The sequence below is a fragment of the Capricornis sumatraensis genome, chromosome X, assembly GCF_032405125.1.
Source record: "Capricornis sumatraensis isolate serow.1 chromosome X, serow.2, whole genome shotgun sequence".
Lineage (NCBI taxonomy): Eukaryota > Metazoa > Chordata > Mammalia > Artiodactyla > Bovidae > Capricornis > Capricornis sumatraensis.
In genome coordinates this window covers 73,930,243-73,957,731 of record NC_091092.1, presented here as the reverse complement: position 1 = coordinate 73,957,731, position 27,489 = coordinate 73,930,243, and the positions used below count along the sequence as shown (strand labels likewise).

The 27,489-nt window shown below is 35.5% G+C and overlaps 1 protein-coding gene across 1 annotated transcript in view; it reads right to left on the bottom strand.

Moving 5' to 3' along the window:
- Positions 1 to 27,489, bottom strand: part of ATRX (ATRX chromatin remodeler) — a 214,071-nt gene that overhangs the window by 99,995 nt on the left and 86,587 nt on the right. Inside the window, exons 15-21 of the mRNA XM_068963358.1 lie at positions 13,890 to 14,031; positions 12,835 to 12,944; positions 11,629 to 11,775; positions 11,299 to 11,476; positions 4,390 to 4,527; positions 3,235 to 3,410; positions 1,780 to 1,897 (exon numbers count right to left, since the gene is read on the bottom strand). Coding sequence (XP_068819459.1) covers positions 1,780 to 1,897; positions 3,235 to 3,410; positions 4,390 to 4,527; positions 11,299 to 11,476; positions 11,629 to 11,775; positions 12,835 to 12,944; positions 13,890 to 14,031 — 1,009 coding nt within the window. The remainder of the gene's footprint in view (positions 1 to 1,779; positions 1,898 to 3,234; positions 3,411 to 4,389; positions 4,528 to 11,298; positions 11,477 to 11,628; positions 11,776 to 12,834; positions 12,945 to 13,889; positions 14,032 to 27,489) is intronic.

Here is a 27,489-nt window from a genome sequence, read left to right as displayed (position 1 = left end):
TTTCTTAGTTAAGAAGCTATAGCAGTTAGTACTTTAGATATTTACTCCTATCAATTAAAGTCATAAAAAATGAGACCCCCTTAAATCTTAATATTGCACTGCTCTTAGAAAGAATATGTTTTAATATCTATACATGAGCTATATTAACATTTTGCTGTTGGTTATTAAACACAACTGATTCTTTAATATTTTTAAACAGTACGTTCCCCACAATGAAACAAACTTTTAAATATTTTGGAGAAAATATTAAGTGACCAAATTTAGCACCTTTTATTATTCAGAGATTAATGAAAGACAGGTCTCAACATCCCTCTCTTTCTCACTGGAATGACTATATTTAGTTAATGATGTCTGTACTTTTTGTCATTCAAGTCCACATGGTACAATAAATCTAATAGCTTATGATTAATATACAAATGAAAATGTGTGACTTAATAGAAATGATCTCCTTTCAAAAGTCAGTCAGAAAATTGTTTTAAAAATAAAGCAAAAAAATCTCTATAAAATACAAACATTCAAAACCTGTTTTCCCCAAAGTAGAACAACTGTTCAGGACCATCATCATTATTCTATTTTCTAAAAGAGAAATTATCTGTCACAAAGAGTGTTATTTTAACTACTAATATAAAGCATCACTGTAATGTGTGTGTATAAATCTCCACTCTCTATTTTTTTTTGATCACTTGTATTGAAAATAGCTGAAGAGCACCTTCTAACCTATAGCCCCTAAATAAATCTGGCACATCAACTGGGGAAAGGTACCAGAATAAAGTGACCAACAAGTAAAAAATTTCACTCCAGACCAAACAGAAACTAATGTTTTGCTCTGTGAATGGTGACAACCTTGGACAAACACACATACAAACACCTGAATTTATTGATGATGAAACAGTATCTATCTGCTATATGTTTTTAAAGCACATAGAGTGACTTTCCTAGTAGACCAGTGGTTAAGATCTGCCTTCAATGCAGGGGACATGGGTTCAATCCCCAGTCCAGGAACTAAGATCCCACATGCTGTGGGGCAACTCAGCCCACATGCCACAACTAGAGAAAAGCCAGCATGCTGCAACTACAGAGCCCACATACTCGAACTCACATGCCACAAGTGAAGAGAAGCCTGTGTGCTGCAACAAAAGATATTACATGCCGCAGCTAAGATCCAATATAGTCAAAGATAAAAAAAAAAATAAGTTTAAATAACAACAATTTAAAAAAAGCATATGAAAAAGAGTATAAGTTCCTCATAATGTAATCACTCAGAAAATAACCTGTTATTAACATATTTGTGTATTTTAGGCATTTCTGTGTATTTTTATTGTAACACTGGGACATAATATATGCCCTGCTTTGTATTTTGCCCTTTTTTCCCTTCAACATTTGTCAATTTGATACCTAAAAGGCAATTTCATTAGTCTGACTTATAGGTCTTTTATTAATGTGGTTGGATATTTTTAAATAATACAATGGAATTTTCTGTATCTTCTTTTATGGATTTAGTAAACTATATAATATTTTATGAAATAAAAGCTCTTTACAAATTGAGGCATTATTGATATATTCTATATATTTTTTCACTAATTTGTTCCTTAATTTTATTTTGAGAATATTAGCTTTTTAATTAGAAATATTTTTTGTTTTTATAATATAAACATACCATTTTACACAAATCCAAAATTGCAAAAGAACAACTGATGTGGTAAAATTACCATGATAGCATTCTTCAGAAAAGGAATGTCTTAAGAAAGAAAAAAACAACAAACTAAGTCTATTTGTTACCTGTTAAGTGATCTAAGTAGTATTGATAGAGTTTGCACTGAATAGGAGTCATTCTCACAGCTAAAACATACTCATGCTTTGGAGGCAAAAACTTTGTTAATGCTGTATAATCTTTCCTCTGTAATTAATAATAAACAGAATGAAAATTAGTTAAATATATGACAGGAATTAAATGCTCTAAGAATCATCACTGCTTGCAACTAAAAAGTGCACACAAATAAAAGGTACCAGACATATAAGAAAACATTTACTTAAATATATTTACCCTCTTTAATCACACAATGATCCCATTTAATTGTAGTTAATGTATTTCATGTGACTACATAGTATGACTCACTGGTAAAAAGATACTGCAACACACCAGGCAGGTTTTAAATTGAAGTGGCCATACTACCAAGTGAGCAACTTAGGTTTTCAAATGGTCTCCTCTATATAGAAAAAAAGAAAAGAAAAAAAAGGTGGGGAGTGGCTACAGTAGGTAGTGCTAGCAAAAAGAATTGCTTTAATCATACAGTAAAACGGATGAATCAAAGTCCAATGCAGTCTGGGTTATCCTTTGGGTAAAGTGTATCAACATGCCAGAGGATAACATATAACATCAGGGGGAATGTTTGTCCAATTGAGAAAACAAGCCATGTATAGGCATTCTTAATATAGGAACAGGAAAGAAAGAACACTAATGTGATAGATACAAATGACTACCTAAATCAGAAAAATGCCACCTAGGTAGTAGCAGTAATACAGAAATAAGAGTACCTGCTAGTAAGTACCTGTGGGTAACCTAAACAAACAGAAAGACTTTACCTTATATATCGGTAGTACAGTCAGTCAAAAGGACAGCCTATCTCATCTGTTATATCCATTAATAGCTGGTGTCTTAAGAAAAATAAAGAACTGAGATCTATTAACTGCTTGCTTAGTCTCTAAATACTTATCTACTCATTAACAATGGTTTACTGAAGATCTATGTGGAAAGAACATTATTAGTCCATTAAAGTTATTGTATGTACTTGGAATTAATAAAACTGTTTCTTCAGGATTACTTCTTTCATAATTCATAAGTGCCTTTCTTACAACCATTTCAAACAAATGAGGTTTGGAATACTATACTATAAATTCTGGTGAGCACAGAAATTTCTTAATCATAATAGCTGTGGTCCTTTTACATATCCCCTATCTTAAGGATGAGAAAAATCTAAACATTAACATATAAACATATAAAGCTATACATCCAGCAAATGAATTAATTAAGTATTTTCTAAACTTCTCATTGCAAATTTTTAAAAGTTCAATACTAAATAAACTTTGGAAAAGAGTGCAAGAAGATTTAACTGTAAAACTACTAAAAGAAGGAGACAGAAAACACAAAATAATTCAAGTTTAAATTCAGAAAACATTTTAAGATTACAATATAAAAAAGTAACAATATATTATTACTGTGGAATGTACTTGTACCTGAACACATCCAGCTAACATTTCATAGAGAATGTGAGCTCGTTTTTTCATTACTCTGACATCTACCATGGTAGAATCTGCACACTGACCATTTTGGATTGGATTTATAAACCGATTCCTGAATTCCTTAATGGATCCAAGCAAATTTTCTTTGATAAAGTTAACCATGCAATGATCTAAGAAAGAAGATATTAGTGCATTAACAACAGTAACAGCTAAAAGAACTGAGAAAAATTCTCTGACATAAAGCTCATGTCAAAAATGCATGCCATGGCAGCATTAGAATCAAGATACAAAGAAAGAACACCAAACTGAGTGTAGACTAAACACTGGTTTATCAGTCTGATCTAGAACTGGATTACTAAACCAGATGAGAAATTCAAATAAAACTCAATCCAAAATTCTAGACTGTTTAGGAAAAACAACACCTAGAACATTTTATTCTAACTCACTAGTCTTTATAGTACATATTGAGTATACAACAACTGCTCTGTAATTCTACCCATGACTTTATGATCAGCAAGGGTATCATGTGAAAACAACACAGATACTGAACCAAAATAATAAAATCAATTAATAAGCAACTAGATCAAATTTTGAATTAACTAATTTAGTTCAAGAAGTCCTAAATAGTTGCCCTATGCTATACAGGACCACAATGTGAAACAGGGCAACATTCTATAAATGGGGCAAGAAAAAAGGGGAAACTGAACAGACAAAAATAAAGATAAAATATAGATATATAGTATAGATAAATATAAAGAAAGATAAAGTGAAACAGTAACCAGTATTACAAATAATAAAACAGAAAACAGTAACTATAAAAATACTAAGAGAATGGAAATAACATAAAAATAACAAAAAACTATTAGAACAGATTACAATGGGATATTTCAATTTGTTATTTGCTGTGTAACTCATGTTCCCTCTTTAGTGTCACCACACACATATGAAAATGAGGGAAACTCACAACTCACTTCTTTGGGTTCTCATCATTCATCCTCAGCCTCAGCAAACTGTATCCTGACATCAATTCAACACAACTTTCCTCCAATCTCCACCTTCCTAAAACTTTCATTTAATACAGCATTTCTTTCCAAGTTCCTAACAGTAACTCCTCCAAAACTGGATACATTCTTTTACACATTGACTCACACTCAATTAGGTTATTTTGAAGTGGTGTTCCTGTTAAAATAATTCTCCTCCTTGATCGTATAGAATTCATAGCTTTTGAAACAGCAGATGCTTCATTTTTTAGAATATGGCCTTCATCACAAACAACAAAGTCAGGTCCTAGAAAAACAACATTTAATACATAATAAAATTAAAAGAAAAATCCATTTAGGTAAAGTTAATCACTTTTCAGTGCTGCTCTTATGGAAAGATGCTGTGGAAACAACATCCTGATAAGAACAGTTATATTTTATCTGTTGCTGTATTTAGTTAATGTGGTACTAACAGTATTAATCTTATTAAAGTGCTATTATGATGGTACTTAAGGGCCTCTGAATAAGAGTACAATATAAGTTAAAACTACCACTTGAGATGAAGAGTAACTTACATACACGAGAAAAGACAAATTACTAAAGCTACATTTAAAGAAACACTATAGAAATCACAACAGACCAAGTAGTACTTCCCATTTGACTTACTTCACATAACTAGTAGTCATCGCTGGGAAAAAATTTAACTGATAAAGGACAGCTAAACTGACTGTTACATGGGTATGGAGGTAGGAAGAAAAACATGTTCCAAGCTACAGATCTCATACCAGAGAGTGGCTCTTTCAAAAGAAATACATATGATTTGTTCTATAAAAATAACCATATGCACTCTTGGGTAAAGTATCCTATAAACAAAAATTGCTTGCAGGTTAATATACACAGCCTTGACGTACTCCTTTTCCTATTTGGAACCAGTCTGTTGTTCCGTGTCCAATTCTAACTGTTGCTCCGTGACCTGCATACAGGTTTCTCAAGAGGCAGGTCAGGTAGTCTGGTATTCCCATCTCTTTCAGAATTTTCCAGTTTATTCTGATAAACACAGTCAAAGGTTTTGGTATAGTCAATAAAGCAGAAATAGGTGTTTTTCTGGAACTCTCTAGCTTTTTCAATGATCCAGTGGATGTTGGCAATTTCATCTCTGGTTCCTCTGCCTTTTCTAAAACCAGCTTGAACATATGGAAGTTCACGGTTCATGTATTGCTGAAGCCTGGCTTGGAGAATTTTAAGCATTACTTTACTAGCATGTGAGATGAGTGCAATTATGTGGTACTTTGAGCATTCTTTGGCATTGCCTTCCTTTGGGATTGGAATGAAAACTGACCTTTTCCAGTCCTGTGGCCACTGCTGAGTTTTCCAAATTTGTTGACATTTTTTCACAGCATCATCTTTCAGGATTTGAAATACCTCAACTGGAATTCCATCACCTTCCACTACCTTTGTTCATAGTGATGCTTCCTAAGGCCCACTTGACTTCCCATTTCAGGATGTCTGGCTATAGGTGAGTCATCACACCATCCTGATTATCTGGGTCGTGAAGGAGTCATCACACCATCCTGATTATCTGGGTCGTGAAGATCTTTTTTGTACAGTTCTTTTGTGTATTCTTGCCACCTCTTCTTAATATCTTCTGCTTCTGTTATACCATTTCTATCCTTTATTGAGCCCATCTTTGCATGAAATGTTCCCTTGGTATCTCTCATTTTCTTGAAGAGATCTGTAGTCTTTCCCATTCTGTTGTTTCCCTCTATTTCTTTGTACTGATCACTGAAGAAGGCTTTCTTATCTCTCCTTGCTATTCTTTGGAACTCTGCATTCAAGTGGGTATATCTTTCCTTTTCTCCTTTGCTTTTCACTTCCTTTCTTTTCACAGCTATTTGTAAGGCCTCCTCAGACAGCCATTTTGCTTTTTTACATTTTTTTTCCCTTGGGGATGGTCTTGATTCCTATCTCCTGTACAATGTCACATACCTCCATCCATAGTTCATCAGGTACTCTGTCTATCAGATCTAGTCCCTTAAATCTATCTCTCACTTCCACTATATAGTCATAAGGGATTGATTTAGGTCATACTTCAATGGTCTAGTGGTTTTCTCCACTTTCTTCAATTTCAGTCTGAATTTGGCAGTAAGTTCATGATCCCAGCCACAGTCAGCTCCCATTCTTGTTTTTGCTGACTGTATAGAGCTTCTCCATCATTGGCTAAAAAGAATATAATCAATATGATTTCTTTGTTGACCATCTGGTGCTGTCCATGTGTAGAGTCTTCTCTTGTGTTGTTGGAAGAGGGTGTGTGCTATGACCAGTGCGTTCTCTTGGCAGAACTCTATTAGCTTTTGCCCTGCTACATTCTGTACTCCAAAGTAAAATTTGCCTGTTACTCCAGGTGTTTCTTGACTTCCTACTTTTGCATTCCAGTCCCCTATAATGAAAATGACATATTTTTGGGGTGTTAGTTCTAGAAGGTCCTGTAGGTCTTCACAGAACTGTTCAATTTCAGCTTCTTCAGTGTTACTGGTTGGGGCATAGACTTGGATTACCGTGATACTGAATGGTTGCCTTGGAAACAGAGACCATTCTGTCATTATTGAGATTGCATCCAAATACTACATTTTGGACTCTTTTGTTGACTATGATGGCTACTCCATTTCTTCAAAGGTATTCCTGCCCATAGTAGTAGACATAATGCTCACCTGAGTTAAATTCACCCATTCCCATACATCTTAATTCACTGATTTCTAGAATGTTGATGTTCATAATTGCCATCTCCTGTTTGACCACTTCGACTTTGCCTTGATTCATGGACCTGACATTCCAGGTGCCTATGCAATACTGCTCTTTACAGCATCGAACCCTGCTTCCATCACCAGTCCCATTCACAACTGGGTGTTGTTTTTGCTTTGGCTCCATCCCTTCATTCTTTCTGGAGTATTTCTCCACTGATCTCCAGTAGCATATTGGGCAGCTACCGACCTATGGAGTTCATCTTTCCATGTCCTATCTTTTCGCCTTCTCATAAGGAGTACATCAAGGCTGTATATTGTCACCCTGCTTATTTAACTTATATGCAGAGTATGTCATGAGAAACACAGGACTGGAGGAAGCACAAGCTGGAATCAAGATTGCCAGGAGAAATATCAATAACCTCAGATATGCAGATGACACCACCCTTATGGCAGAAAGTGAAGAGGAACTAAAAAGCCCCTTGATGAAAGTGCAAAGAGGAGAGTGAAAAAGTTGGCTTAAAGCTCAACATTCAGAAAACGAAGATCATGGCATCTGGTCCCATCACTTCATGGGAAATAGATGGGGAAACAGTGGAAACAATGGCTGACTTTATTTTTCTGGGCTCCAAAATCACTGCAGATGGTGATTGCAGCCATGACATTAAAAGACACTTACTCCTTTGAAGGAAAGTTATGACTAACCTAGACTGCATATTAATATAAAAGCAGAGACATTACTTTGCCAACAAAGGTCTATCTAGTGAAGGCTATGGTTTTTCAAGTAGTCATGTATGGATGTGAGAGTTGGACTATAAAGAAAGCTGAGTGCCAAAGAATTGATGCTTTTGAACTGTGGTGTTGGAGAAGACTCTTGAGAGTCCCTTGGACTGCAAGAAGATCCAACCAGTCCATCCTAAAGGAGATCAGTCCTGGGTGTTCATTGGAAGGACTGATGTTGAAGCTGAAACTCCAATATTTTGGCCACCTGATGCAAAGAGCTGACTCATCTGAAAAGACTCCAGTGCTGGGAAAGATTGAAGGCAGGAAGAAAAGGGGATGACAGAGGATAAGATGGTTGGATGGCATCACCGACTCAATGGACATGGGTTGGGTAAACTCCGGGTGTTGGTGATGGACTGGGAGGCCTGGCATGCTGCAGTTCATGGGGTCGCAAAGAGTTGGACATAACTGAGCGACTGAACTGAACTGAGCTAATATACACATAAATTACTTAAACACTGATTTAAACAACAGCAATTGTTGAATCATCCCCTATATTTTAGGCATTACAGAAAATACATCTTCTACATGATTTCAGAAGTAACTCCTTCAGTATGATTGGTCAAAAAACACAATTGCTATTCAATGTTCAGATGGACCTACATGAAGAATAAGAGTTATTTTTAAACTAATCAACTTTTTAAAAATGAAAATAAGTATCTTGCTTTATATGTAAAAACTTATTATTTATTTTGAATCCTAAAAAGTTATCTAAATATAAAAATTATCTTTTATACAAGTGATTAAAATGATTTTTACTACCTAATATTACATGTTCATGAGGGTGTGGTGAAGTAGGTACTCATACATTCTTTGTGGAAGTCTAACGTAGTATCAACGGGGCTTCCCTGGTGGCTCAGATGGTAAAGAATCTGCCTGCAATGCAGGAGACCTGGGTTCAATCCCTGGGTCAGGAAAATCCCCTGGAGAAGGGAATGGCTACCCACTCCACTATTCTTGCCTGGAGAATTTCATGGACAGAGAAGACTGGTGGGCTATAGTCCATGAGGTTGCAAAGAATTGGACACAACACAGCGACTAACACTTTCACTTTTCACAAGCTGTTAATCAAACACTGTGGAAGACAATTTCATAATATCTACTAAAATATAAAATATGTTGTACCCTTAACCCAAATTTCAGCTTCTGGGAATTTATCCTAAAGATATACTTCCACAAGTATCATAAGATACATGAAATATTCTCTGAAGCACTGTTATGGTAGAAAATTGAAACAACTTAAAAGCTTGGTCAAAGGGGTTAATAAAACTATGCTATGATGGAATGTTGCAGTACTTAAAATTAATGATGTACATTTCTTTGTACTATCCTTCAAAGATATGTCAAATGTGTTGTTACTAAACAAAAGGAAGAGAGTTTTCAAAATCTACATTATGATCCCATTTTATTTAAATAACCACCTCAAACAGGGTAATTTTTATCTATGTACACATATATGTAGTGAAGTAGAGGACTAACCTGGCCCCAAAAAAAGATTAGCCTTTGCCTCCAGCTCTAGGGCAGTAACCTCTAAATTCCAGCAATGTCTAACTTGATAAAAATTTGTTTACCTAGATGGCTTGGGAAACATTAGAGATAGTCTATGCTAACAAGGTGATGGGGCTGAAGGGAGATCAGCTCTGGGCATGTAGCATCTTCTCAACTTCTGGAGGGACTAGAAACTAAGATGACCCACATGAGTGGTCAACCATGTCTATGTGACCAAGCCCAAACTTCAGACACCAAGGCTCAGATGAATACGCCTGTTTGGCAATATTCCACGTATACTGTCACTATAACACCAGTCTAATCACAAGAAAAACAACAGACACCAGTGAACATCCTACAGGATACTTTAATAACACTCCTCAAGACTGACAAGATAACAGAAAATAAAAGAAAGACTAATAAACTGTCATAGACCAGAGAAGAATGTGGAGACATGACAAGCGCTATGTGGTACCCTGCATGGGATCCTGGAACAGAAAGTGGATGGTAGTATTAAACTGGTAAAATTCAAATATGGTTTGGAGTCTAGTTACTAATATATCAATTTCTTAGTTTTGACAAATCTACCATGGCAATGTAAGATGAACAGTGGGGGATTTGGGTCCAGGATAAATAGGAGCTTTCTTTACTGTCATTTTAACTTGTCTGTAAACAAACAAACAAAAATTTCAAAATAATGTTTTTTTAATGTCACTAAATAGCTTACATAGAAAAACAAACATTACTAATTATGTTATAAGTTTTCATTTCTTTTTAATTTATTTCCTCATGATCACATTAAACATCTGAAACTTGTTTTAAACTGTTTCAAGGAAACCTTCTGAAAAATATGCTGCAATACTATTCACTAGCTTATACCTCTCTGACAACAAAACCACCACAGGACTTTTAGACAACTATTTTAGTCATGAGAAAAGGACAAACTTAACATTTATAATGGCAGTTAGTTTGGTACATGTTGATTACAACATTACAAAAAAAAGGCAAAAGAACACAGACTTTCAGTTATAAAATGAATAAGGTCTGAGGATCTAATGTATAAACAACATGGTGATAACAAAGTGACTATAGATGATAACAATGCACTCTATAACTGAAATCTGAAAATGAGTAGAGCATAAATGTCATGACCAAAAAGAAAAAGAAAACTACATGAGATAATGGATGTATAACACAAAGGGGGTTACCCTTTCACAATGTATACATGTATCAAATGATTACATTGTACATTTTAACTGTTACAATTTTACTTCTCAATTAAACCTCAATAAGCTGAAAAAATAAATTAAAAATAAAATTTAAAAGGGGCAAAGCCATGGATTCTATTCAAATGATTCTATTATTCAAATTCAAATTATTCTATTCAAATCATTCCATTCAAAATAATACTATTATTTTGGCAGTGAAAAATTAGACTTTCTCAACAAACATCTAAAGCCTCAACAGTGTCTTAAAGTAATTAGATATAACAAGATAAAGTTTGAAAAGAAAAAAATATAGAATACAAATAACTGAATATTGATTGTCTCTGGGACAGTACAACTTGCTGCTTTTCCAAGTCACAAATAGGGATTAAATATTTGGATCTTGCATCATGAGGATATTGTCAACACCACTGTAAATATTAACCTTCCACAGTGATGACCATTTAAAAAAAAGGAAAAATGCAGCAATTCTTCTAATGACAGAAAGTTGGAAAAGAAACATAAAGAACTGTTTTCAGAGAATGGAGAGAGCTCTCATGATTGTCTAATAGTCAGTCAGAGGAATTTGCAATTGTGACATACCTGGTACATTTTTAATTGCTTATTTATTGAAAACCTCAAACATTTTCAGACTCAGCAAGTGAATTCTGAACATCTGGCAATATTAAGGATGATTTCATCTTAATGAAATTATACTAAGAAACAAACAGAAAGCAAAAACCTGAATGATAAACAATAGCCAGCTACTTAATAGTTGGTCAATTAGTATTTGTTAAATAAAACATAATAAGCACATTTTTCATTCAACTTGCTTTGTTATCTCAGTGTCTGTTAATATCTTACCTGGATCAACCAATGCTTTGTTAAATATTTCTTTAAGTTTCCTACTCTTCACATTCCTTCCTTGAGCAAGATTTCTGTACATCTCATAGCCTATGATCATAACACCACCATCTTCTTGCCACCTCTGTAGCATGTAGCTTCTTTCTTGAGGACGTTTCACAGTTGCTAATTCAGAGACCTTTGGTGGGAAAATAAAGATTTTTAAAGGTAGGAATGCATAAATACTAAATATCCCCACTGAAACATGCATCACTGACAATTAAAAATCTTATTTTTTACTATATGAATTTTATGCAGTTATTTTGATAATAGAAAATATTTTAAATATACCTCAAGCTTCTCATCATCTTTTAATCCCTCCTGCCACTTCTCAAATTCATTCATCCAATTCAAAGCAGTATTAAGAGGACAAACCACTAAAGCTGTGCTGAAATCCAATTTGTCACACAAAAGAACTGTATGAAGAAAACTTACCACCTACAAGAAAACAAATTAAGTTGCCACCTTCATTTAAATATCTTCAAAAAGTAAATAAATTGAGCAAACATAATAGTTGGGATTTTTTTTGCTGTTTAAACAATAAAGCAACCAGGCAAAGGTCACAATTTCCAAACCAGGAAAAGTACAAAGAAAGAGATATAACATGTAAAAGGCAGAAATTCAACTAGATGATACATAACGTCCTTCCAACTCTAAAGCTCCATGATTTTATGATCAGTAATAATAATAATATGAATATAATAAACAATAACCACAGCAAAATAGCTACTAAGTCCCTAGTCCCCAGAGAACATTCCTACGATCTTTAGAAAATACCACTTCCCATTTAGAAGAGAATTATATCATAGAGTATTTTCCCACTGCAAAGTGTTCTGACTCACTGAATCTACTGTCTTATGGCTTGGAATTACATATATATACAGATATATATAATATATATTTTGATATATATATATATATCTTTTCACTAATTCCACAACTCTGCTACCATTCCTGCAGTCTTCCTGCAACTTCCTGCATTCAGAAATGTAGTGTTTTAATAGTGAAAATACATTATGTTCTCATTACTACAGGATCACAGACTATTAAAGTCAGGAATCCCCTGGTTAGGACTGTGCTTTCATGCTGAGGACATTGGTTCAATCCCTGATAGAGGAACTAAGATCTCAGAAGCCACACAGCATGACAAAAAGAAAATTGTAAAGGAAGTTCATTTCCACCTCAGAATCTTTGCAGTTTTACTGGCTATGCCTATAATCCCACTGCTTCACTTCATTTGGGTCTCTGTTCAAACATCGCTTCCTAAAAGATGCTTTACCTCTCTATGCTTCCTTAACATTATCTGAAAGTGCATATTTCTTATTTCATTTGAATAAAATCTCTCTCACCCACCAGAATATAAGCTTCTTGAGGGAGAAATCTTGTTATTCACTGCTTTATCTCCAGCCCCTACAACCGCATCTGGAACCTAACAGAACATAGTATACATTTTTTAATTCATGAATGCACAAGAACAGAATACCTTCATGTTCTTACCTGTAAAGTCTTACCAAGGCCCATGCAGTGGGCAAGAATGCATCCTGAACCTGGAGATTTCTTTGTTTTTTTTACAGACTCACAGCAGCAATCCCACATAAATTGAACACCTAAAAATGATATCTTTGTTAAGTTCAAATTTAAAGGTGCAAGTTAAAAAATCTTCCTTCATAAATACATCATAAACATAACTAAAACTTCTAAGAAACAGAATTTTTTAAAAAGAAAGAGACAAAAATCTCTTAATGTAAATGAGATTTGTTTTACACACAACCCCCCTACCCACCGCTAAGGTTTATTAGAAAAAATGTGAACACAGGCACACAACAGGGTGACTTTCATTCCTCTCAGGTATCACAGCAGACCTTTTCTCCATTCCCTGGGATGATCCAAAGAGACAGATAAATAATCTAATAGAAACTTTATCCAAAGAGAATAGATCCCTATCAAATATACTTTCAGATTTATTGAGTCATTCCAGGGTGGGAGGGGAAACCTCAGGAGCTAAGTTATCATTTCTCCCTTTATTCAACACTAAAAACTCAACAAGAAATGGGCTTGCTACCTAAGAAGTAGGAACTACAGAATTTGCTTAATGTATTCATTCACATACACCCTCAAAATTGACTTATTGATTCTGCTCGGACAAAGCAGAGGATAGGGATAATTGGATATCTTTCCAAAACCAATAAAGGAATATTATTAACAAAAATACTTGAAAAAGCATTTCCTAAAGAAGGCTTTTAGCTAACTGTACCTTTCCCTACCACACCGCTGCCCTTAGCTAACCATTGCAGATTAGGTGAAATCCACTTGCTATACATACCCATTTGTGAGTGGCACACACTTCCCATTTCACAAAACTCATTTTCTGTGCAATGTTCAATTTTGTTCTTCCTCATTTGCTTATGCACTCCATAAGGGCAGGGATCATATCTGTTATGCTCACCAGTAAAAGTAACTCCAGGTCTTAGCAGAAACGTGAGGCACACTGGGGCCATCAAATATTGGTAAAATTTAACTAAAAACACTTTAACCATCTAATGGTTTCTTACCATCTACTTGATGTGGTTTCAATTTGATAACCATATTTCTATGAACCTGTACTAAAGGTTCTTTCGTTTCTTCATCTTCATCTAAAACCAACTTCGTTGTTATTGGACACTTAGTCGGTGAAGCATCTTCAATTTCTATCACCTACAAGAAAAGGGAATTATAGATAGTTAAGCGCAAAGAAACCTTTTAAGCAATGGTGGAATATGAATCTTACTAAAAGAAGTTTTCCAAACTACAGACATGTCTACTTCCATACTAAAATCCAGTAATTTTTGTTCAGTAAGACCAGGATGGATCATTAGTTTACAAGTTTTCTAAAATAAAAAAAAAAAACCTCTACAAGACTCTGAATCACTGTGTAATGTTGGTAATTTATTAATAGCTCATTGGTTTTCACCTTGAAGACCTTAACACATGATAGGTAGAGATGTGAGAAAAGGAGCACTCTAAATTAATCTATGACATCACCATTAAAATTCACCATTATGTGGGATTCTATTCTTCTAGAGCTTCCCTGGTGGCTCAGATGGTAGAGCCTCTGCCTGCAATGTGGGAGACCCGGGTTCAATCCCTGGCTTGGGAAGATCTCCTGGAGAAGGAAATGACAACCCACTCCAGTATTCTTGCCTGGAGAATCCCACAGACGGAGGAGCATGGTAGGCTACAGTCCATGGGGTCACAAAGAGTTGGACACGACTGAGCAAGCTTCACTCGCTTCACATTCTTCTAGAAGACATGTGAAAATGTGCAAAGAAACTTATGGTTACCACAATGACTGGTCATGACTAGTATTTAATTCAGGCAGTAGTGAAGGTAAATATAAATGTTTTACAATGTGAATGAGGACAGTCCCAAACAAGAACTGTCCCACCCAAGATTCCAAAAGGCTCCCACTGAAAACCACTGTAAATATGTGTTATGAAAGGGAAAAATTTTCAGAAACACTAGTATGAGAACCTCAGGCTCAAAAGCATAACAAGAATATATAACACCCTTTAATTGCAAAAGGGAAACAATCACCTCAAGTTTATTATTTGAAAGAAAACTTAAATACATATACATAAATACAAATACATGTGTCTGAATATATTTCTTTGCTGTCTCATCCCAATTACATCCCAATTACATAGTATACTCAGGAACTGTATAAGCTAGGTACAAGTATTGCCATTTTACAAATTTAAAAAAAAAATCCTAAGAGACTGAGAAGTTAAATAACTTATACAAGGTCATGCAACTTTTAAGTAACACAATACTAGGACTTATACCAAGAGGGCTAGGCTCCAGAGTCCATGAACTTAACCACTATGCATTAATAGTTTAATAAAGAAAATGTTTATATGAACAGGTTTATGGTTCCATGAAAATCAATAAAGAGTCATGACTTTAAACTATGGACATTATGATGCTTAAGAATAAAATTTTAGCTGGTACTTTTTTCCTTATTTAGAACTGTAACTAGGAATGAATGATTACTTGATACTCACTATAGACATTTCCAAACATGAATAGAAGTATATAGAATAGCATGAGCCCTATCACCCATTATTCAGCTTCAAAAATAATCAACCTCTGGCCAGTTGTTTCACTGGCAGCCTCTCACCCATTCTCCAACTCCTCTGATCCCATAAATGATTCTGAAGCAAACCCAAGCAAATATATTATTTCATCTGTAAATGTTTTAGAATGTCTCTTTAAAAGGACATTCTCTCTTTTTAAAATCATAACTCATGTAAAAATTATTTAAACAAGTCACAAATTTGTAATATATTACCTTGATAAAACTAAAATTATATACAAATCCAGATGTGGCAGAGTATAAATAGCACTGGTTATTTAGATCCCAGCTCCATTTCAACAACTTACTTAAACTCTCTTAGCTTCAGTTTGTCCGTGTGGAAACTAGGAAAGCTTATAAATAACTCTCATGAGGTTGTTGTGGCGATTAAATGAGGCAAAGAATACGAAGTATCAGGCACAGACTAAGTATTCAACAAATTTTTATTGTGTTCTAGCTTGGACATATCCCATCTTCATACTGCTGTGTCAAAGACATAAGCCAAAATGGAAAATTATCTGAATGTCTTGTCCTGTTTGCAAGGTGTGGTGGGCAGAACCCTAAAATGGCCTCCAAGATTCCAATCCTCTGCTGTAAACATTCTATATAACTTCATTCCCTTGGGGGTGACTGAGATCTGTAACTATAATCATTCCCGTAACTGGGCAACTAATCAGTTGATTTGACATAATCAAAAGGGAGATTCCCTTAGATGAGGTGGGCTTAAGCAAGGTAAGCCCTTTAAAAGACTGATGTGTAAGAGATGTTCTCTTACTGGTCTCCAAGACAAGCAAACTGGCACACTATAGAGAAGTCTACAGTACTTAAGAACCTCATTGCCAGAATCACAAGGAACTTAATTCTGCCAACATGTGAGCTAGAAAAAAGCACAAAGTCTTAGATGAAAATTGCAGCTCTGGCGAACATCTTCAATTTCAACTTAGTGAGAAATTGAGCAGAAGACCCAGCAGAGTCAGGCTCAGCTAAGCCACTCTCAAATTCCTGATTTATTGAACTGTGAGATAATAACTTTGCTTTGTTTTTAGCTAAGCTGTGATAGTTTTTTTTAATGCACAGTAGAAAACTAATATATAAGGCTTTAACCAAGACTTCTGAACTATATGCTTATAAGTGATATGGATGACATTTTAGCTATTAAGCACTATCTTTGGGATTAGAGACGAATGAATCTTCAACCTGAATGGAGAAGATAATTTACAAAGAAATGGTCTACTTATCTGTGACTAAGTACATGTGTTTATGCACTAAAGGTACAACTTAAGGAAAGTTTACTTAACTAATAATAGACAGACAGGAATGAAATGAGAATTTAGGAGAAATAAATTAAGCTATAGTAAGGAATAAATAAGGACATGCATCCCATGTCTGAATTGAAAAAGGAAAAGAAAACATGAATACAAAATCATTTAAGCAACACACTGAAAAGGCTGAGCCCCATTTCTGCTGATGGAGATTAAGTACCTTGATACATGATGGAATATTAGGGACCAAATCTGTCTTCCTGCCATAATCAATTAGAAAAGTAGACAAAACATATGAAACAAACATTTCTGGACTTTGGATTATAGGAACCAACAGGACACTGATACCTGAGAGAAGAAAAATCAACAAGGAGGGCCCTAATCCCTCTTGATTGCTGCCAGAAGGTACATTTCAGAATTTAAGATAACCCAAGCAGAACTCTGGAGTTGTGCTGAGTTGGGGAAACAGAGGTCAAGCTCAGAGAGCTGGAAAAAATACAGAGAAACTACAGAGAGAAAAGAGCTATACAAAAAGACCTCCAGAAATCAAAATGGGAGTCACTTCAGTCTTAGCTGAGTATTACAATGCACATGAAGAATGAAAATTCCACAAAGCCAGACAAATTGTGACCAAGAAGTCATGAGGTAAATAGTCCCCAGTGATCATATAGGTCTAGAAGGCATTCAGTTTTAAACAAGGTAGAGTATGATCTTCATACTAACTCAGGGCATTCTGTAGAAACCAGACAAAGGCCACACATTTTGCAGTGGGGCAAAACCATCCATAAACAACAGGGATACACCTTAAGAGTTTTTTTTTTTTTTTTTTTTAAATATCAAAATAATTAAACTGGGGACTTCCCTACTGCTACAGAGGTTAAGAATGCACCTGCCAATGCAGGGGACATGGGTTCCATCCCTGATCTGGAAGGATCCTATATGTTATGTATAGAGCAACTAAACCTGTGCACCACAACTACTGAGCCCATGCTCTAGAGCCCTTGTGCTGCAACTACTGAGCCTACATGCTGCAACTACTGAAGGCTGTGAGCCTAGAACTCATGCTCTACAACAAGAGAAGCCATGGCAATAAGAAGCCCACACACCACAACTAGAGAGTAGCCCCTGCTCGCTACAACTAGAGAAAACCCACACAGAGCAGTGAAGACCCAGCACAGCCAAAAATTAAAAAGAATAATTAAACTGAACTAATAAGTACCTTAAATATCTATACAGAACAATGCCAGCACTCTCCAATAGAATACAACATACACTCAACAATACCCAATTTGCAATGTCTAGTTTTTAATAGGAGAAGGCAATGACAACCCACTCTAGTACTGTTGCCTGGAAAATCCCATGGACAAAGGAGCCTGGTGGGTTGCAGTCCATGGGGTTACAAAGGTCAGACACAACTGAGGGACTTCACTTTCACTTTTCAATTTCATGCATTGGAGAAGGAAATGGCAACCCACTCCAGTGTTCTTGCCTGGAGAATCCCAGGGACGGCAGAGCCTGGTGGGCTGCCATCTGTGGGGTCGCATAGAGTAGGACACAACTGAAGCGACTTAGCAGCAGCAGCAGTTTTTAATAAAACATTATTAGATACATCAAGAAAAAAAATATGAACAATAATCAAGAGAAAAGTCACTTAACAAAAATGGTAAGAAGTGACAGAGATGTTCAAATTGGCAGACAAACACAATAAAGCAGATGTAAAATGTGTTCCAATACTGAAAGGAAGATGTGAACACAGTGGGAAAAGAAATACAAGCTATAAGAAAGAACCAAATGTAATTTCTATATAATAAAAATGTAAAAAATAAATATTTAATATGAAAAACTCACTGAATGAGATTTAGCATCATAATAGAAAAGAAGAAAAGATCTTGCTTGAAGACAAAGCAAGAGAAACTACCTAATATGAAACAGGGGGGAGGGGGCAGGGGGAGGAATTGAAGAAACTAGTGGGAAAATGCCCAGCAATCTAATACATATGTAATTAGAGTCTCATATAGGAAAAGAACAGAAAACCTTGTGCCGGCGACGGAATGAAACACCAACACTGCAGAGTGGTTTGAATCTTTATATTTTAACACTTGCTTCTTACAGCTACTTTATTTTATATCCCTTGCACAACAACCTACAGGGCAAGCTGCCAAGCAATGATTCAGAGACTATACAGTGCGCAGGCGCAGGGCGAGATAACCTTTACCTTGACTTATTTACTGCAGCTAAGACTTTGTTTTGGGGAACTTCCTTATCAACTTAGAATCCGTTTTGTCCCAGGGTCTGTTCCTTTTGAGGAATCAGAGAAACATCCTTGTGTGCAAGAAATGTTCTTTTCCCACGGGAACAAACAGGATTCTTAGCTGAACATCTCGTTTGCAAGAATGTTCAGCCCTGGTTGAGAGTCTCGTTTGCAAGCACTTCTCAACCTTCCTTAAACCTAGTTCCCTACACTGGGCAGAACATCTCGTTTGCAAGAATGTTCAGCCCTGGTTGAGAGTCTCGTTTGCAAGCACTTCTCAACCTTCTTTATACCTTGTTCCCTACACCTTGTCTGAGGAAATAATGGTCAAAACTTTCAAAAATTTTGATAGAAACTATAAGTCCACAGAACCAGCAACTTAAAGGAGCACCAGGCAGGATAAAAACTAAGAAAATCACAACCATCAATTCCTGAAAGTCGGTGATAAATCGATAATTTTTCACAAACCATTAAAACATCTAATCATTTAAAAAAAGAAAAAAAGACACATTACATACACATGGGTGGGTGAGGGGCAAAAATAAAAGACAAGAAACAACATGTCATGAAGAAGCAACATCTTTACACAGATGAAAGAAAAAGCTAATAACTTATAATTCTATAATCATGGATTATAACATTCAAAAACTAAGGGGAAAGTAAGATGTAAGCAAAATGACAAGAAACAAGCTCTAAGCTCCTGTTTTTGCACAGAAATATAAAAACAAATGAAAAAGGAAAAAACTTTAAAAATCAGAAACTGTTTGAACCAACTTTGTCAGAGTTCTGGAAAACAGTCAAAGGTTTATAGCTACCAAATAAATGACCAATCAAGAAAAGGCCATTTTCAAAATGGTAGTAAAGTTTTATAGTATTTTTACTTGCTCTTACTTCTTAGTGAAGTGATAGTCTTATTCTTGAAGCAGCAGTAGCCTTGTGGACAGTTTCTTCCCTCAAACCAGAGGGAGTACAGTATTAATTATTTGCTGGTTATTGTGTACAGCTATTCTAACCTGCCAGAGGGTAACTGAAGGAATGACATAAAATTCTTACTACTATTTCACCTAACTTAAATTCTAATGGGAGAAACAGAAGGAAATGCTCAAAAAGAAAAAAAAAAATAGTTACAAGGCAATTGTAAACCCACAGATGCCAGGGCCAAGACATGATACATGGAGAAATACAACTGACCATCTAAGGCCCAGAAAAGAAGCTAGGATAAGACCCTTGGAATTTAAGGCATCTGAAACTAACAAAACATACAGAATAATTTAAAAAGCCATGTTTCCCCAGAAAAACAAACAAACAAACAAACAAAAACTGAGCAAACCTCAAGTTTTAACCTCAGAGGGATCCTTAGCTTAACTGCAAGCCTAGTTAAGTACTAGGGATGTATCCCAGTACAGAGCTAATCTAAAAAGACTGGGAATAAATCAGCATTCAAGGAAATCTCTCTCAAAATATTAACAGAACACTAGTGAAAGGAAAAGAGCATTCCGTAATGATGTACAACAATAAACAAACTTTGTAAAATTAAATGAGAAGAGTCTCATAACAATCAGACAGTAACAGCTAAAGAAAAAAATACAAAAAAATCCTTGGGAAGGGAGAGAACTTAACTTCCAGAGTTACCACATTATAATAGCTAAACCCCCAATGGTGATTAAAAAAAAAAAAAAACGCACAAACCAAACCATGAAACAGGAAAACATGGGCAATTCAAAAGAAATTAAAATAACAGAAAACATCCCTAAGAGGTACTCAACAATGGACTCATTACACAAAGCAAAACTGGGCACAATCTAAAAAAAAATCAAGAAAAGATACAAAATGGGGAATACCAACAAAGAAGTAGAAATTACAAACAAGAACCAAACAGAAAATCTGGAACTGAAAAAGAAAAAAGCAGGAAAAAGAGCAGGAAGAAGAATCATTAAACATGAAGGTGTCAACTGAAATTATCAAGTCTAAGTAGCAGAAAGAAAATAGAATTAAGAAAAGTGATAGACCAATGGACTTGTGGGATATCATCAAGCAGACCAATACACATATTATGAGAGTCAAAGGAGAAGTAAAATACAGGCAAAAGGTTATTTGAGGAAATAATGGCCAAAACTCCCAAATTTGAGTAAAGACCAGGATCTACAAATCCAAGAAGCACAACAAACTTGAACTGAGATAAACTAAGAGACTCAGACTAACCACATTATAGTTACACCTTCACAGTACAAACAGAAAGAATCTTGAAAGTATCAAGAGAGAAGTGATCACAACAGGGATCATCAATAACATTATCAGTTTATTTCTCATCAGAAACTTGAAGATCAAAAGGCAGTGCAATGATATATTTTAAACTATTGAAAGAAAATAACTGTCACCTGAGAATTTTATATTAAACAAAAGTATCATTCAAAATAGAGGCAGAAACTAATACATTCTTAAACCAAGACAGTTCATTAAAAATAGACCTACGCAACAAGAAATGCTAAAGTGAAGCCTTCGGGCTGAAATGAAAGAATACTGAAAAATGGATAAAGAACTATCCATATGTATGGAAAACACACACGGCCAAACACAAAACCCAATATTATTGACATTTTGGTTTGTAACTCCAAGTTTACTTTCTATAGAATTTAAAAGACAAACCATAAAAAGTAACTATATGTTATTGGGGCATAAAATACATAAAAACAAAATGTGTAACACGAATTATATGCAAGGGGAAATGGGGCTGTATAATACATTTACAATATTTTTCTACATGATTAAAGGTAAATTCATTAAATTCAAACTATAACATTATGACTTTAGGAAGTTACATCTCATCCCATGTTAACTACAAAGAAAACATCTATAGATTACCAAGAAGATATAACTATCATAAAGATAAATATACCAAAATCAGAGTCCCAAATTATATGAAGCAAACACTGACAGAATTGAAAGGAGAAATAATAGACTGTTCTACAAAAATAGTTTGGAGACATAATACCCTACTTTCAGTAAAAAACAGAATAAGCAACTGAAGATGGAAACACAGAACTTGAACGACAATGTCAACCAGTAAGTCCTATCAAAGAGAACACTCCATTCAACAACAGCAGAGTACAAATTTTCTCAACTTAATGTAACACTTCTTAAGGACAGACATAATAGGGCACAAAACAAGCCTTAATAAATTTTAAAACATCAAAATCATAAAATTAACAATACTTCAAATAAAAGAAAATTAAAATTAAATGAAAAAGTTTACTAACTTATTTAAAAAATTAAAAAAATAAAATAAAAACTTGAAAATCTCCAATCACAATGGAATGAAACTAGAAATCAGTAACAGAAGGACAGTGGGAAAAATGCAAATATGCATAATTTAAACATGACACTCTTAAATAACAAAAAGGTCAAATAAGAAATCACAAGAGACATTAGAAAACACCTTCAAATTAAAATAAAAATAGAATACTAAAGGTTGTGGAATTCAGGGATTAGAAAAGAAGTAAAATTATCGCTGTTTCAAGATATTATACTATAAATAGAAAGCCCCAAAGATGCTATCAGAAAATTACTAAAGCTAACCAGTGAATTTAGTAAGTTGCAGGATACAAAATAAATACATAGAAATCTCTTTCATTCCTATACACTAACAATGAAAACTCAGAAAGAAATTAAGGAAACAATCCCAGTCACCACTGAAACAGAAAGATAAAATACCTAGGAATGAATGTACTTAAGGAAAAAAAGGGCAGTGTTGTTGTTGTTATTGTTCAACAGGGGTAAGCTGGGTCCTAATTGTTGCAACGCCATGGACTGCAGCATGCCAGGCTGCTCTGCCATCACTATCTCCCGGAGTTAACCCAAATTAATGTCCACTGAGTTGGTGACAATATCTAAACATCTCATACTCTGCTGCCCCCTGCTCCTTTTGCTTTCTATCTTTCTGATCATCAGGGTCTTATCCAGTAAATCAGCTCTTTGCACCAGGTGGCCAAAGTACTGGATCTTCAGATTTAGCATCAATCCTTCCAATGAATATTCAGGGTTGATTTCCTTTTGGATTGACTGGGTTGATCTTCCTGCTATACAAGGAATTTCAAGAATCTTTTCCAACACCACAATGCGAAAGCATCAGTTCTTCAGCATGCAGCCTTATTTATGGTCCAGCCCTCACATCTGTAAGTGACTACTGGAAAATAATAGCTTTTATTTATGGACCTTTATTGTCAAAGTGATATCTCTGATTTTTAATACTCTTGTCTAGATTTGTCACAGCATTCCTTCCAAGGAGCAAGCATCTTTTAATTTCATGGCTACAATCACTGGCGGCAGTGATTTTGAAGCCCCCAAAAATAAAATCTGTCACTACTTTCACCTTTTCCCCTTCTATTTGTCATGAAGTGAGGGGACTGCATGCCATAATCTTAGTTTTTTGAATGTTAAGTTTTAAGCCAGCTTTTTCATGCTCCTGTTTCACCCTCATCAAGAGGCTCTTTAGGTCCTCTTCACTTTCTGTCATTACAGCGGTATCATCTGCATATCTGAGGTTGTTGATGTTCCACCTGGCAATCTTGATTCTAGCTTCTGATTCATCCAGCCCAGGATTTCACGTGAGGTAACTCTGTAGAGAAGGTAAATAAGCAGGGTGACAATATACATCCTACTCATACTCCTTTCCCAATTTTGAACCTGTTTGTTGTTCCACATCCAGTTCTAACTTGGTTTCTTACCTGCATACAAGTTTCTCAGGAGATAAGTAAGGTGGTCTGGTATTCCCATCTCTTTAAGAATTTTCCAGACTTTGTTGTGATCCACATAGTCAAAGGCTTCAGTGTAGTCAATGAAGCAGAAGTAGATGTTTTTCTGGAATTCCCTTGCTTTCCCCATAATCAAACAAATGCTGGCAATTTGATCTCTGCTTCCTCTGCCTCTTCTAAATCCAGCTTGTACATATGGAAGTTCTTGATTCACATGCTGTTGAAGCCTAGCTTGAAGGATTCTGAGCATAAACTTACTAGCATGTGAAATGACAGCAATTGTACAGTAGTTTGAACATTCTATGGCATTGCCATTCTTTGGGACTGGAAAGAAAGTTGACCTTTTCCTGTCCTGTGGCCACTGCTGAGTTTTCCAAATTTGCCAGCATATTGAGTACAGCACTTTAACAGCATAATCTTTTATGATTTGAAATAACTCAGCTGGAAATTCATCACCTCCAATAACTTTGCTCATAGTAATTCTTCCTAAGGCCCATCTGACTTTGCACTTCAGGATGTCTAGCACTAGGTGAGCGACCACACCTTTGTGGTTATCCAGGTCATTAATACCATTTTTCTATACATCTGTGTACTCCAGCCACCTCTACTTAATCTCTTCAGCTTCTGTCAGGTCACCATTTCTGTCCTTTATCATACCCATCCTTCCATGAAATGTTCCATTGATATTTCCAATTTTCTGGAAGAGACCTGTAGTCTTTTCCATTCTATTCTTTTCCTCTATTTCTTTGTATTGTTCATTTAAGATCTTATCTCTCCTTGCTAGTCTCTGGAACTCTGCATTCAGTTGGGTATATCTTCTCCTTTCTTCCTTGCCTTTCACTTCTCTTCTTTCCTCAGCAATTTCTAAAGCCTCCTAAGAGAAATGCTTTGCCTTCTTGGCATTGCCTACTATACGAAGTTATGAACCTAAAACCAAAATGGATCTTCAGGCACTTGTCTACCAAATCTAATCTCTTAAATCTATAAATCACCTCCACTGTATAATAGAAAGGGATTTGATCTAAGTCATACTTGAATGGCCTAGTGGTTTTCCCTACTTTCTTCAATTTAAGCCTGAATTTTGCTATAAGGAGCTCATGATCTGAGCCACAGTCAGCTCCAGGTCTTGTTCTTGATGACTGTATAGAGCTTCAAGGAGAGAAAAGAGGCATATACAGAAAACTATAAGACATTTTTGAAAGAAATCAAGGACTACACAAATAGATGGAGAGATATACCATGTTGCTGAATTGGAAGAATAAACATTGTGAAAATGAATATATTACCCAAAGCAACTTCCAGAGTCAATGCAGTCCCTATCGAATTGCCAATGGCATTTTTCACAGAACTAGGACAAAAAATTTAAGAATTTGTGTGGATACACAAAAGGACCCAAACAGAAAAAGCAATCTTGAGAAAGAAGAATACAGCTGAAGGAATCAACCTTCCTAACTTCAGACTATACTACAAAGCTGGTCATCAACACAGTATGCTACTGCCACAAAAACAGAAATATAGACCAGTGAAACATGACAGAAAGCCCAAAGATAAACCCATATACCTATGGGCACCTTATCTTCGACAAAGAAGGAAAGACTATACAATGGAGAAAAGACAGGAAAACTGAACAGCTACATGCAAAAGAATCAAATTAGAACACTTTCGAATATCATACACAAAGATAAACTCAAAATGGGTTAAAAACCTAAATGTAAGACGACAAACTATAAAACTCTTAGAGGAAAACATAGAATACTTTCTGACATAAATGAAATAAAGTCTTTCTATGACCCACTTCCTAGAGTAATGGAAATAAAAACAAAAATAAACAAATGGAACCTAATTAAACTTAAAGCTTTTGAACAGCAAAAGAAACCATAAACAAGATGAAAAGACAATCCTCAGAATGGGAGAAAATAATTACAAATGAAGCAACTGACAATAGATTAATCTCCAAAATACACAAGCAGGTCATGAAGTTCAACATCAGAAAACAAACAACCCAACCAAAAATTGGGCATAGGACTTAAATAGACATTTCTCCAAAGAAGACATAATAATAATGCCAATTTTTCTCAAACTCTTCTAGAAAACTAAAGAGGAGGGAATATTTTCTAATTCAATCAATGAGACCAGCATTACCCTAATTTAAAATTTAAAAGATAAACTATAAGAAAACTATAGATTCTCTGTGAATACAGACTCAAAATTATTTCACAAAGTACAAGCAAACAAAATTCAACAGTATATATTACACAGGATTATACAAAATGGCAAAGAAAGAAACTGTTATGACACAGGATTTGGTAACAATGCCTTAAATAAAACATAAAAAAGCACACGCAATGAAAAAAAAAATAGATCAACTGGACTTCATCAAAATTTCAAACTTTTATGCAAGGGATACTTATCAGCAGAAATAAAGATAATCCATGAGATGGAGGAATATAGTTGTGAATCACATATCTGATAACAGATTGATATCCAGATACATATAGAACGCCTACAATACAACAATAACAAAAACAACACAATTTTTAAATGTGCAAAGGATTTGAATAGACATTTCTCCAAAGATATACAACTGGTCAATACACACATGAAAAGATGCTCAACATCACTAGTCATTCACTTCAGTTCAGTTCAGTCACTCAGTCACGTCCAACTCTTTGTGACCCCATGAATCGCAGCACGCTAGGCCTCCATGTCCATCACCAACTCCCGGAGTTCACTCAGACTCGCATCCATCGAGTCAGTGATGCTATCCAGCCATCTCATCCTCTGTCGTCCCCTTCTGCTCCTGCCCCCAATCCCTCCCAGTATCAGGGTCTTTTCCAATGAGTCAACTCTTGGCATGAGGTGGCCAAAGTACTGGAGTTTCAGCTTCAGCATCATTCCCTCCAAAGAAATCCCAGGGCTGATCTCCTTCAGAATGGACTGGTTGGATCTCCTCGCAGTCCAAGGGACTCTCAAGAGTGTTCTCCAACACCACAGTTCAAATGCATCACTTCTTTGGTGCTCAGCTTTCTTCACAGTCCAACTCTCACATCCATACATGACTACTGAAAAAACCATAGCCTTGACTAGACAGACCTTAGTCGGCAAAGTAATGTCTCCTTTTGAATATGCTATCTAGGTTGGTCATAACTTTCCTTCCAAGGAGTAAGCGTCTTTTAATTTCATGGCTGCAATCACCATCTGCAGTGATTTTGGAGCGCAAAAAAATAAAGTCAGACACTGTTTCCACTGTTTCTCCATCTATTTGCCATGGAGTGATGGGACCAGATGCCATCATCTTCGTTTTCTGAATGTTGAGCTTTAAGCCAACTTTTTCACTCTCCTTTCACTTTCATCAAGAGACTTTTTAGTTCCTCTTCACTTTCTGCCATAAGAGTGGTGTCATCTGCATATCTGAGGTTATTGATATTTCTCCCGACAATCTTGATTCCAGCTTGTGTTTCTTCCAGTCCAGCGTTTCTCATGATGTACTCTGCATATAAATTAAATTAGCAGGGTGACAGTATACAGCCTTGACGTACTCCTTTTCCTATTTGGAACCAGTCTGTTGTTCCATGTCCAGTTCTAACTGTTGCTTCCTGACCTGCATATCAGTTTCTCAAGAGGCAGGTCAGGTGGTCTGGTATTTCCATCTCTTTGAAAATTTTCCACAGTTTATTGTGATCCACACAGTCAAAGGCTTTGGCATAGTCAATAAAGCAGAAATAGATGTTTTTCTGGAACTCTCTTGATTTTTCCATGATCCAGCAGATGTTGGAA